Source organism: Cetorhinus maximus, chromosome 11 (assembly GCF_964194155.1).
Source record: "Cetorhinus maximus chromosome 11, sCetMax3.hap1.1, whole genome shotgun sequence".
In the NCBI taxonomy this organism is placed as follows: domain Eukaryota; kingdom Metazoa; phylum Chordata; class Chondrichthyes; order Lamniformes; family Cetorhinidae; genus Cetorhinus; species Cetorhinus maximus.
In genome coordinates, this window is record NC_135889.1 from 125,661,684 (window position 1) to 125,674,109 (window position 12,426).

The window sequence follows — 12,426 nt, forward strand, 5'->3', positions numbered from 1 at the left end:
TAATGAAGATTAATGAAGACCGCGTTGTCAGAGAGCTCAGTTTATGGACTGTCAGTTTGAGCCTAGGGAAGAGGGTCAGAGTGAAGATGTAACGATTATGTGTGAAGAGTTGGAGAAAGTGAGTAGTTTCAAGTACCTTGGGCCAGTGGTGGCAGAAGATGGAAGTATGGGAATGGAAATTAAGTAACATATTAGCTCTGATTGATCTAATTGGAAGACGTATAGTGGAGTGTTGTGTGATAGAAAAGTATCACTGAAACTGAAAGGAATAATCTCCAGGGCAGTTGTGAGGCCGGCCTTGTTATATAGTGCAGAAACTTGGACAACATCAAGAAGAGAGGAACAGTGACTGGATACTAATGAGATGCAGATGCTGAGGTGGATGTGTGGAGTAATGAGAAAGGACAAAATCAGGAACCAGCACACCAGCTGGTCAATGAAGATTGTGGGAGCATTGAAGAAAGTAGCCAAGAAGGGATCGAAATGGTATGGTCATCTATTGAGGAAAGAGAGCTGAAATGTGGTGAGGTATGTAATGGTGATGGGACTGTCAGGAAGAAGGAGAAGAGGAAGGCCTAAGACCAGATGGAAGTTTTAAACACAGTGGAATCGGAAGAGGAATGGGTGACTGACAGGGGAGATGGGGAAGTGTGACCAATCAGTATTATGGTTACTCTAAGTAAAATGGGAGAAGCGGAAAGAAGAAATTTGCAAATATTCCATAGAAAGCCAATGTTGGAGGGTTTAGTTTAATTGTTTCACAGGATGTGGGCATCGATGGCTAGCCCAGCATTTATTGCCTATCCCTAATTTCCCTTCAGAAAGTGGTGGTGAGCCGTCTACTTGAACCACTGCAGTCCATATGGTGTAGGTAATGGTGCTGTTAGGGAGGGAGTTCCAGGATTTTGACCCAGCGACAGTGAAGGATAGTTCCAAGTCAGGATGGTGTGTGGCTTGGAGGGTAACTTGCTGGTGATGATGTTTCCATGGACTTGTCCTTCTAGGTGTTAGAGGTCACGGGTTTGCAAGGTGTTGTCGCAGGATCGTCAGTGGGGGACTGCAGTGTATCTTGTAGATGGTACACACTGCTGCCACTGTGCATCAGTGGGGGAGGGAGTGTTTTATAGGCCCCCTAACAGTAACCACACCATACAGCAGGGAACACGGGAAGAAATAATGGAGGCTTGTGAGAAAGGTACAGGGACATTCATTGGTGACTCTAATCTACATATAGATTGGACAATTCAGATTGGCAAAGGTAGCCTGGATGATGAGTTCATAGAATGTTTTCGGGACAGTTTCTTAGAGCTGCACGTTTTAGCACCAACCAGACAGCAGGCTTTACTAGATCTGGTAATATGCAACGAGACAGGATTAATTACCTCATAGTAAAGGCGTCCCTTGGTAATAGTGACTATAATATGATTGAATTTCAAGTTACATTTGAGGGAGAGCCGAGTGGATCTAAGAACTTGTTTTAAACTTAAATAAGGACAATTATGAGGGCATGAAGACAGAGCTGGCTAAAGTGAACAGGGAAATTAGGTTAAGGGATAGGTCAGTAGAGATGCAATGGCAGACGTTTAGAGAAATATTTCAGAATACTCAGAAAATATACATTCCAGTGAGAAAGAAAGACTCTAAGAGAAGGATGCAACATCCATGGTTAACTAAGGAAGTTAAAGATAGTATTAAATTGAAAGAAAAAGTGTATAATTCTGCAAAAATGAGTGGCAGGTCAGAAGATTGGACAGAATATAAAGAACAGCAAAGAATGACTAAAATATTGATAAGGAGGGAGAAATTAGAGTACAAGATAAAGCTAGCTAGAACTATAAAAACAGATAGTAAGACTTTCTACAGGTATTTAAAAATGAAAAGAATAAGTAAAGTGAGCGTTGGTCCCCAACAAAGTGAGAATGGGGAATTAATAATGGAAAAGAAGGAAATGGTAGATGAATTGAGCAGATATTTTGCATCTGTCTTCACTGGAGAGGATACAAACAACATCCCAGAAATAATTGTGAATCAGGAGGCGGAAGGGAAGGAAGAACTTAAAACAATTACAATCACCATGGAAAGAGTACTGAGAAAATTATTAGGACTAAAAGCTGACAAGTCCCCTGGTCCCGATGGACTTCATCCTAGAGTCTTAAAAGAAGTGGCTGAAGAAATAGTAGATGTATTGATTTTAATTTTCCAAAATTCCCTAGATTCTAGAAAGGTCCCATCAGATTGGAAAGTAGTGAATGAAACCCCTGTACTCTGAAAGGAAAGAAACATAAAACAGGAAAGGACAGGGCAGTTAAGCCTAGCATCTGTTGTAGGTGGGCATTAGAAAATCTCAATGAAATCAAACAGAGTCAACATGGCTTTGTGAAAGGGAAATCATGTCTGACTAATTTATTAGAGTTCTTTGAGGAAATAACAAGCAACATGGATAAAGGGGAACCTGTAGATGTGGTGTACTTAAATTTCCAGAAGGCATTTGACAAGGTGCCACATCAAAGGTTACTACACAAAAAAAGAGCCCATGGTGTAGGGTGGTTGCTGAATGTATGGTTGCTAAATATGATGATGATGTAAAGATAGGCAGGAAGGTAAGTTGCGAAGATGACATAAAGAGTCTGCAAAGAGACATTGATTGGTTAAGTAAGTGGGCAAAATATTCACAGATGGAGTATAATGTGGGAAAATGTGAACTTGTCCACTTTGTCAGGAAGAATAGAAAAGCAGCATATTATTTAAATTGAGAGAGAGTGCAGAACTCAGTGGTACAAAGGGATCTGTGTATCCTGGTACATGAATCAGGAAAATTTAGTGTGCAGGTATAGCAAGTCATTAGGAAGGCAAATGGATGTTGTTTATTACAAGGGGAATGGAATATAAAAGTAGTGATGTTTTGCTACAGCTGTGCAGGGTATTGATGAGACTACATCTAGGGTACAGTGTACAGTTTTAGTCTGCTTATTTAAGAAAGGGTATAAATGTGTTAGAAGCAGTTCAGAGAATTTTTTCTCTCAGAGGGTCGTGAATCTTTGGAACTCTCTTCCCCAGAGAATGGTGGAGGCGGGGTCAATGAATATTTTTAAGGCAGAGGTAGATAGATTCTTGACTAACGCGAGAGTCGAAGGTTATCGGGGGTTGGGGGGGTGTCGGTGGGGGTGGAATGTGGAGTTGAGGCCACAATCAGATCAGCCAGGATCTTATTGAATGGCGCAGCAGGCTCGAGGGGCCACTTGGCCTACTCCTGCTCCTAATTTGTATATTCGTATGTTCGTATGTTGAATAAGACACAAGTTTGGCCTCAGCTGGAGTATTGTATCCAGTTGTGGGCACTGCACTATGAGAAAGATGTGAAGGCATTGGAGTGAGTGTAGAAAAGATTCACAAGAATGGTTTCAGGGATGCAGAACTTCAGTTATGAAGATAGTTTGGCGAAGTTGGGACTGTTTTTCTTGGTGAGTGGAAAGCTGAGAGGAGATTTGATAAGGGTGTTCAAAATCATGAGAGGCCTGGACAGAGTAGATCGGGAGAAACTGTTCCCATTTGTGAAAGGAATGAGAGGGTACAGATTTAAAGTAATTGGCAAAAGAGGCAAAAGCAACATGAAAAAACTTTTTCACACATTCAGTGGAAGGTCTAGGGTGCACTGCTTGTCTTTACTTTTCCTGGAGTCCACACTCAGGCTTAACCAATCAAGCACAGTGAACATAGAAGAGTTACCAGACTCTTATAATCAAACACAGAACAATTGAACTCTACACTAAATAACAGACTTGGGGGGTGGAGGCTGAATGGGCTCCTTCTGTTACTAAGTAACAGGTTTGAGGGGCTGAATGGGCTCCTCCTGTTCCTGAGTAACAGGTTTCAGGGGCTGAATGGACTCCTCCTGTTCCTGTGTAACAGGCTTCAGGGGCTGAATGGGCTCCTCCTGCTCCTGTATAACTGGCTTGAGAGGCTGAATGGCCTCCTTCTGATCCTCTGGGCAGAAGCTGACAATTCGCCAGGCCAGAGCTATAAAGGCCAGGAGCAGCCTAGGGTATCTCTATGCTCCTTTGAGTGTTGTTAGTGGACAGGTTTATTCTAGTGAGCCTGTCAGTAAGCAGTGTTTAGCTGAAGAAAGTTACAACCTCTGGGAGCCTGGGAATTGGTTAAGGACTCTATCATTTTGACACCTCTATATCCCCTCAGTGACCACTAAATAAACAACTGGGTTTAGAATGTCAGGGACCGGATTTGGGAGATTGTGGGCTAGCCATGGTCAATTTGAGCACCAGAACTGAATGGTGATATCAGCCTCCCAGGAGGTTCACTCCCAATCCGATAGTTCGTCTGTGTGTTTAGACAAGGACAGATATCCATCACTCATTGTGGCAACATTGACTCATTCTACAATTCAAACACTGACTGGTTTTAAACCACATAGTCTGATTTGGTTCACTTTTCCTCAATTTCTTTCTCTGTTCTTTTCCTTTGTTTCTGTCTGTCTCTCTCTGTTTTTGACCTTCTCTGTCTGTCTCTCTCTTTCTCTGTTTGTCTATCTCTGCCTCCATCCCTCTCTGTCTTTCACAGTCTCTGTCACTATCTCTCTCTTTGTTGCTCTGTTTTGCTCTCTCTGTTACCCTCCCTGTCTCAGCCTGCCTCTCTGCCTTTGTCTATCACAGAGTCTTAAAGTTGAAACTTGTATCCTTCCCCGTGGTGAGTTTGGTGGGGGGAGGCATTTAATCAGTCGAGAGGGTGGAAGGTGGAGCTCTGCCACTTCCCGCTTCCACTCTGATTAGGTCCATGGTGGGAAGGCCTGTGGTTGACCTTCCCACCCGACTGTCAACTGAGGCCCTTAAATGGGCAATTAATCCCCACATAAAGGGCCTCATCCCACTATCACTGGTATTAATCCAGTGGTGGTTGGGGGCTCGCCATGTAGGGAGCCCAATAAGCAAACCCTGGTGTTAGGGTTTCCAACCCTCCAGGGTTGGCCTGGAGTCTCCAGGAACTGATGATCAATCTCCAGGACACTGCTATGTGCCACCCTGGTAAGAAAACATCAGTACATTACAAAATATTGCTTTTTTTTATCATTTTCTTTCAACATTGCTCTTTATGAGATGACAATATTGAAAATGGGATGGGAGTGGGGGAGGCTGTTTGGCGAACTGTCAAGCATCATCCAATTAGGTAATGCATCTTTTTACTTTCCAATTGGCATAGAAAGGCAGTAGGTCACAAACTGGACGTGTTGGCCAACATAATGGCTGAAGCATGGGGGCGAGTGGTGTGATGAACCCTGCAGGAATACTTTGAATCAAAGTTGGCAACCCTGCCTGGTGTGTTTGTTTGCAGGTTGCCAGGGAGGGGTGGAGGTTTGAGGGAAGACGGGGGAGGTGTCCCTTGTTCAACTGCACTCATTGCCTGATTGAGGGATCTAGCATCGGGAATATGGGTGCCCACTGACAGCTACCCCCTTGCCCTGGCTGCCGACCCTGCTTACTCCACCTCTTCTGCGACACCCCTCCAGCCATCACTCACTTCTGCCCTGGGATTCAGTGACCCATGGCCTTGGATGGGTTTTGTACCGGCAACGGCCACCACCTCCCCAGTGACGCTGCCGTTCAATAGAGCTTACGGCCTCCGATTGGCTAGAAGTTCTTGGCGGGTGGAACTTACACCCCTGGAGCCCTTGATCTGGCTTGGCTTGTTAAGTGTCTGAGTGACACATGATGCAGTGAACCATCCCAAAAAAAAGGTGATCCAGGGATTTTTCCAGCTATACCTCCAGCCAGCGGCTGAGACCCCTGTTGCCTCCACACGATTTTGCCCATTGAGTCATTTGAGCACAGAAGGAAGCCATTTGGCCCATTAAGGCCATGCTAAGTCTGTGTCTCACTGGCTCTCACTGTCTCTCACTGTTTCTCACTGTTTCTCTGAGCTGGATATAATATTGGCGACTGGGTTCTTGCCCACGCTGGGAGAACCAGTGGGGACCCCGTGGAAATCCCGCTGAAAGCTGCCAACTAATCAGAGGCCGGAATCTCTCCATTGTTGGCAGCAACACTGATAATGCTCCAAGGACCAGGGATCAATACTGGATTCCTGCAGACAAGTCAGTGAGGGTGAGATGGGGATCATGGGAAAGGGAGGATAGGGATTCAGAGACAAGGTTGGAGGGTAGCTATTAACACCACCTCCCCGTTCCCATTGCCAGTAAGCTGCTGGCAAACTGCTGGATGGCCTTTGGGATGCACAGGAGAACCATGTAAGCCCCATTTAATCCCTGAGCCATCACTAAATTCTGGTGAGCTCAAGGATGAAGTGCCAAGTGGATCATTAATGAGCCTAATTGACATTCCAACACACATGGGTGAGTGTCCCGCCTCTGATTTAATCATGGGAGGTTTAACCATTGCTGGCAGACTGTCACACAGCCTCCCCACGATTGAATGGACCCTGCTGCCATGTTTCCCATTGCAATGAGCTGTATTAAATTCTGCCCTTTGTGTCTCTTTCTCAGTCTTTTACCCCATTGGTCTCTTTCTCTGTCTCTCACTCTCTCCTGTCTCCCTCTCTCTCTGCTTCTCTTTCTGTCTCTCTCCCTCCCTATCTCCCTCGCCATCTTCCTCATTGCCTCTATGTCTCTCCCCCTCTTGCTGTTTCCATCTCTCTCATTCACATAAGCTGCTGCACTATAAAGAATACATTCCCTTTTTAACTTGCTGCAATATTTTTAAAATCTCCTACTTACCAAAGTGACATTGAGGATGTGGTGAGGTTAGTGAGTGTATGGGATGAGGGATTTGTAGCTTAGGAGGAAACAGGACAGGAGGATGCATACTGTGCTGATTTCTGCTCTGCAGCCAAGGCATTGTTAAGCTAAGTGCAGAGAGCCTGGTGTTTTAGTTGTCGGCCATTTATTTTCTTCAATGGTTTGTATGTCAAGGATCTCACTGGTTCCTGGTGATTTTAGATATGCTCCTTATAAACTCAGTGTGTTCCTGAATGACCTCTACTTGTCCCCTTTTAATAAACTTTGGTGAATGTTAGTCAAACACACTCTTTCTTTGTTCAGCCTGAGTGTTGTGGGCTGAAAGGGCACTCAGCTGAAAGACTGGCGGTCGGCCCAGGCACTGATCTGCTTCGGAGGCACAATGTTACAGTAATGTCTGTTGATTTAATGAATATAGCTGTCCAGTTGGCCAGAGTTCAGGCCTCTTTCAATGGAGGGCAGTTGTGTGCTCTGACACACCATGAGCTCCCATCAAAGGAGGGCAATGCTTAGGACAGACAAGCAAGAACCCATCATCCAAATAAAAACCCACACTCTCACGGCATCAAGACAGAGCACATCATCCAGGCACTGCCTGAAACCAGTCGCACAGGACAGGACCCCAGGGGAAGGGCCCAGTCCCACAGGGCAGGACACCAGGGGAAGGGCCCAGTCCCACAGGGCAGTACACCAGGGTCTTGATGTCCTTCCTAAGTATGGCTTCACAGATTTAGTTGATACCTAACTAGTGATTAATGAAGGTTTATCATAACTTCTGTTTATAAAGCTGAAGCACTTTTAATAGCTTTATCGTATTGTTCTGCACTTTTACATATTGATGTATATGAACCTCATGTCTCTCTGTTCTTGCACCCATTAAAATTATATCAGTTAGTCTATATTGCCTATTACCCAGTATATCCAAAGGCTCTACAGTAAAATGAGATTTTAATAGGGAAATTGGAATAAACTATTTCCATTGGCGAGGGTTGTCTGTTAGCAGAGGACACAGACTTAAAATAATCATGAAAGAAAGCAGGGCAAATAACTAGTTTATTCAGCAATTGAAAGGACAGTGGAAGATTCAGTAGTAACTTACAAATGGAATTGGGTATATACTTAAAAAATAAAAATTTGCAGGGCAAGAACAAGAGGGTGGATTGTTCTAGATTCTGGAACTATGGGGTCACTGTTTAAAAATGGGAGGTCGCTCATTTAAGACCGAGATGAGGAGAAATTTTTTCTGTCAGAGGATAATGAGTCTTTGGAACTCTCTTCCTCAAAAGACGGTGGAAGCAGAGTCTTTGATTATTTTTAAGGCAGAGCTAGATAAAATTGTTGATTAACAAGGGGGTGAAAGATTATCGGGGGTAGATGAGAAGTTACAATCAGATCAGCCATAATCTTACTGAATGGTGGAGCAGGCTCGAGGGGCCGAGTGGCCCACTCCTGCTCCTAATTTGTATGTTCATATGTTGGTATAAGTGCTGTTTCAAAGAGCTGGCACAGATATGATGGGTTGAATGGCCTCCTTCTGTGCTGAATCATTCTATGATTTTATTTAATGATTCCATGTCATCGAGATGTTTGTAGCAGGAACAGAGAGAAAGATATTTGACAACTGTGTGTATTTGTACATTCAAATTACTTAATGAATTCGAGGAGTGTATCAACAACCTTCATTCATATAGCGCCTGGAATGTAGCAAAGCTTCCCATTATGCTTGGATAAGGCATTCAACATGGATTCTGATACTGTCTAGTGTGCATTTATCAAATCATAGAATCGCCGAAGGGTTACAGCATAGAAGGAGGCCATTCGGCCCATCATGTCTGCACTGGCTGACTAGTAACCATGCAGCCTAATGCCACTTTCCAGCTCTTGGTCTGTAGTCCTGTAGGTTACAGTATTTCAGGAGCATACCCAAGTACTTTCTGAAAGTTATGAGCGTTTCTGTCTCTGCCACTGATCCAGGCACTGAGTTCCAGATCCGCACCACCCTCTGGGTGAAAACATTTCCCCTCTAAACCTCCTACCTCTTACCCTAAATCTATGCCCCCATGATTATGGACTTCTCAATTAAGGGGGATAAGGCCTTCTTATCCAACCTTTCTAGATCCCTCATAGTTTTATCCACTTCAATTAAACCTCCCCTCAGTCTCCTCTGTTCCGAAGAAAACAACCCCAGTGGGTCCAATCTTTCCTCGTTGCTAGAATTCTAAACTCCAGGCAACATCCTGGTAAATCTCCTCTGTATCCTCTCTAGAACAAAATCAACTTTCCCCTAGTGTGGTGACCAGAACTGCACGCAACACTCCAGCTGTGATGTAACCAGTGTTTTATACAGTTCCAGCATCGCCTTCCAACTCTTATAATCTATACCTCGACTAATAAAAGCAGCTCGTTTACCTTCCTGAGCACCCATTCCCCTGTCCAACTACCTTCAGGGATCTGTGAACATGCACTCTTTATCTGTTCTGTCCAGACTCTCCATGATTTTGGACACCCCGTTAACCTTCCCTTTAAGGAGGGCAGTCCCAGCTTCTCCAATCTATTTAATGTAGAATGGGCTGACACTGAGGAAATGTGACATTTTTCAGATGAGATATTAAACTCAGGCCCCATTGCCCTCTCTGGTGGGAACCAAGGATCCTGTGGCCACTATACGAAGAAGAGCAAGGGAGTTCTCCCTGGTGCCTTGGGCAAATACTTATCCTCAACCAACATCACTAAAAACAGATTATCTGCTCATTACCACATATGCTGTATGAGGAAGTTTGCTGTCTGTCTATCAGCTGTCACATTGCCTAAATTATAACAGCGCTTCATAGGAGCAGAAATAGGCCATTCAGCCCATCAAGCCTTCAACATGATCATGATTGATCATCCACTTCAATGCCTTTTCCCGCCCACACTATCCCCATATCCCTTTATGTCATTGGTGTTTAGAAACCTGTCAATCTCTGCCTTAAACATAATCAATGAATGAGCTTCCACAAACCTCTGGGGTAGAGAATTCCAAAGATTCACAACCCTCTGATAAAAATATTTCTTCTCATCTCAGTCCTAAGTGGCTTCCCCCTTATTTTGAAATTGTGTGCCCTGGTTCTAGACACACCAGCCAGGGAAAACATCTTAAATGCATCTACCCTGTCCATCCCTTTAAGTATTTTGTAGGTTTCAATTAGATCACCTCTCATTCTTAGAAACTCTAGAGAATATAGGCCCACTTTTCTCGATCACTTCATAGGACACTCCCGCTATCTCGGGAACAAGTCTGGTGAACCTTTGTTGCACTCGCTCTATTGCAATAATATCCTTCCTGAGGTAAGGGGACCAAAACTGCACATAGTACTCCAGGTGCGGTCTAACCAAGGTTCTATACAACTGAAGCAAGACTTTGCTACTCCTGTACTCAAACCATCTTGCGATAAAGGCTAACATTCCATTAGCTTCCTAATTGCTTGTTGCACCTGCATGTTAGCTTTCAGTGACTTATGGACAAGGACACCCAGGTCCCTTTGTACATCTACACTTTCTAATCTCTCACTATTTAGGAAATACCATGCACATCTGTTCCTCCTACCAAAGTGGATAACTTCACATTTTTCCACATTATTTTCCATCTGCCATCTAACCATTTGGTCACTTGTGCACACACCCTGATTCCATTGCACCTTCCCATTGGCAGCCGTGCCTTTAGCTGCCTAGGCCTTAAGCTGTGGAATTCTGCTCCTAAACCTCTTCACCTCTCTCTCCTTCTTGGTGCCCCCTTTCAAACCCCTTCAACCAAGCTGTTGGTCACCTGTCCAAATATCTCTATATGTGGCCTGGTGTCGATACCTGTCTGATAACTCCCCTTAAAAACCTTGGAATGTTTTATGTTAGCGACATTAAGCTACACTTCAAAAACACTTTGGATTGTCCCATATTCCAAAAGACACTTTAGAATGCAAGTTCCCTTTCTTTAAATCCAGGCTAATCATTGTGGGGTGTGATTTACCTTGACATACTTGGTTATCTTATCCATCACTCAAACCATATGAATAGATTCCCAAACACTGAGCGGCTGTTTGTTTGGGATTTAGGAAAACAAGATGTGAGGGTTACTGCCCTCTCGTGATAATTCTTGGTGACTCACCTGTTCTACACGGCTGCTGTTGACAGGTGAGGTCAGGTGGCTTTACTGTCAGCTAGTTTCCTGACGATTCCAGGAAGAGCACAGATAAAGCACTAATTTTGGTGAGGGTAACCCCCAGAGTTACTTAAACTGTCGCCAGGGCTACTCACTGATGCTGACTGAGAAAATTGATTCACCAGTAACCCAGTGAGAGTCAGTGCATGTGGAACTGTACCACAGTGAGAGTCAGTGTGTGTGGAACTGTACCCCAGTGAGAGTCAGTGTGTGTGGAACTATACCCCAGTGAGAGTCAGTGTGTGTGTAACTGTACCCTAGTGAAAGTCAATGTGTGTGGATCTGTACCGCAGTGAGAGTCAGTGTGTGTGGAACTGTACCGCAGTGAGAGTCAGGGTGTGTGGAACTGTACCACAGTGAGAGTCAGTGTGTGTGGAACTGTACCCCAGTGAGAGTCAGTGTGTGTGGAACTATACCCCAGTGAGAGTCGGTGTTTGTGGAACTGTACCCCAGTGAGAGTCAGTGTGTGTGGAACTGTACCCCAGTGAGAGTCAGTGTGTGTGGAACTGTACCCCAGTGAGAGTCAGTGTGTGTGGAACTGTACCCCAGTGTGAGTCGGTGTTTGTGGAACTGTACCCCAGTGAGAGTTAGTGTGTGTGGAAGTGTAACCCAGTAAGAGCCAGTGCTTTCAGGGAATATAGGAGATAAAATTACCATAATGCTACAAGTATAAATGTTGATTGATTTCAGAATCTGATGGTTTATTTCCTCTGTCCATCATTAGCCTGAGGATCGGGAAGCCTCAAACTGTCACACCTTCAAAGCAAAGACTTTCAAAAAACTGAAACCATGTGCTGTCTGCAAACAGATCATCACCAAAGATGGAACCGCCTGTCGTGGTGAGTTGCAACTGATTTAATTCAATTTAACAGTCCTATTCCCAAATAACTATGCCTGTGTGTGTATATGTGCATGTCTCTATCTCTCTCTCTCCTGCACATGTGTGTGTCTCTGTCTATGCCTCTGTGTTTCTATCTGTGTCTACATATGCACTTGTGTCTCAACTTTATCTCTGTGCATATCTATCTTTATGTGCTTCTATCTCTCTCCCTCTCTTTCTCTATGTGTGTGTGTCTGTGTTGGAACGAACTAGATGCTACAAATGCAATGACTAGAATATTGTTCTGGACAGGATGGGGGTGAATTTAAACAGCCATGATTTCCCATCTCGCCACCCGTCCATAAGCAGAAAGGTTTTTTGATTTGTTTCCACCTTTATAAGCAGCGATGTATTTCCCACCCCCTCAGTTTTAATGTGATCCAATTTCCTATTTATAACCCGACAGCAAACTTGAAGTAGGATAAACTCAAAGGGTTAGTTTATTTGTATGCTCTCACAATGCAGGAAGAGGGGGTTACAGTGCAGCCCCTGTGCACTCATACAGTAAATGAGGGATAGAAAAAGAAAGATTTGCAGGTCAAAGAGCACGGGGAAAAGAAATAGTGTTTCACGTGGATCCAGAGTCCA

The 12,426-nt window shown here is 44.2% G+C and overlaps 1 protein-coding gene across 8 annotated transcripts in view; it reads left to right on the plus strand.

The window, feature by feature from the left end:
* Positions 1-12,426, plus strand: part of tns1b (tensin 1b) — a 662,464-nt gene that overhangs the window by 207,797 nt on the left and 442,241 nt on the right. For all 8 annotated transcript variants that reach the window (XR_013578019.1, XM_078552748.1, XM_078552745.1 and 5 more), the window contains exon 2: positions 11,683-11,797. Coding sequence is in view for 7 of the 8 variants with exons in the window: in XM_078552748.1 (XP_078408874.1) it covers positions 11,683-11,797 (115 nt within the window). In the remaining variant the exon portion in view is untranslated. The remainder of the gene's footprint in view (positions 1-11,682; positions 11,798-12,426) is intronic.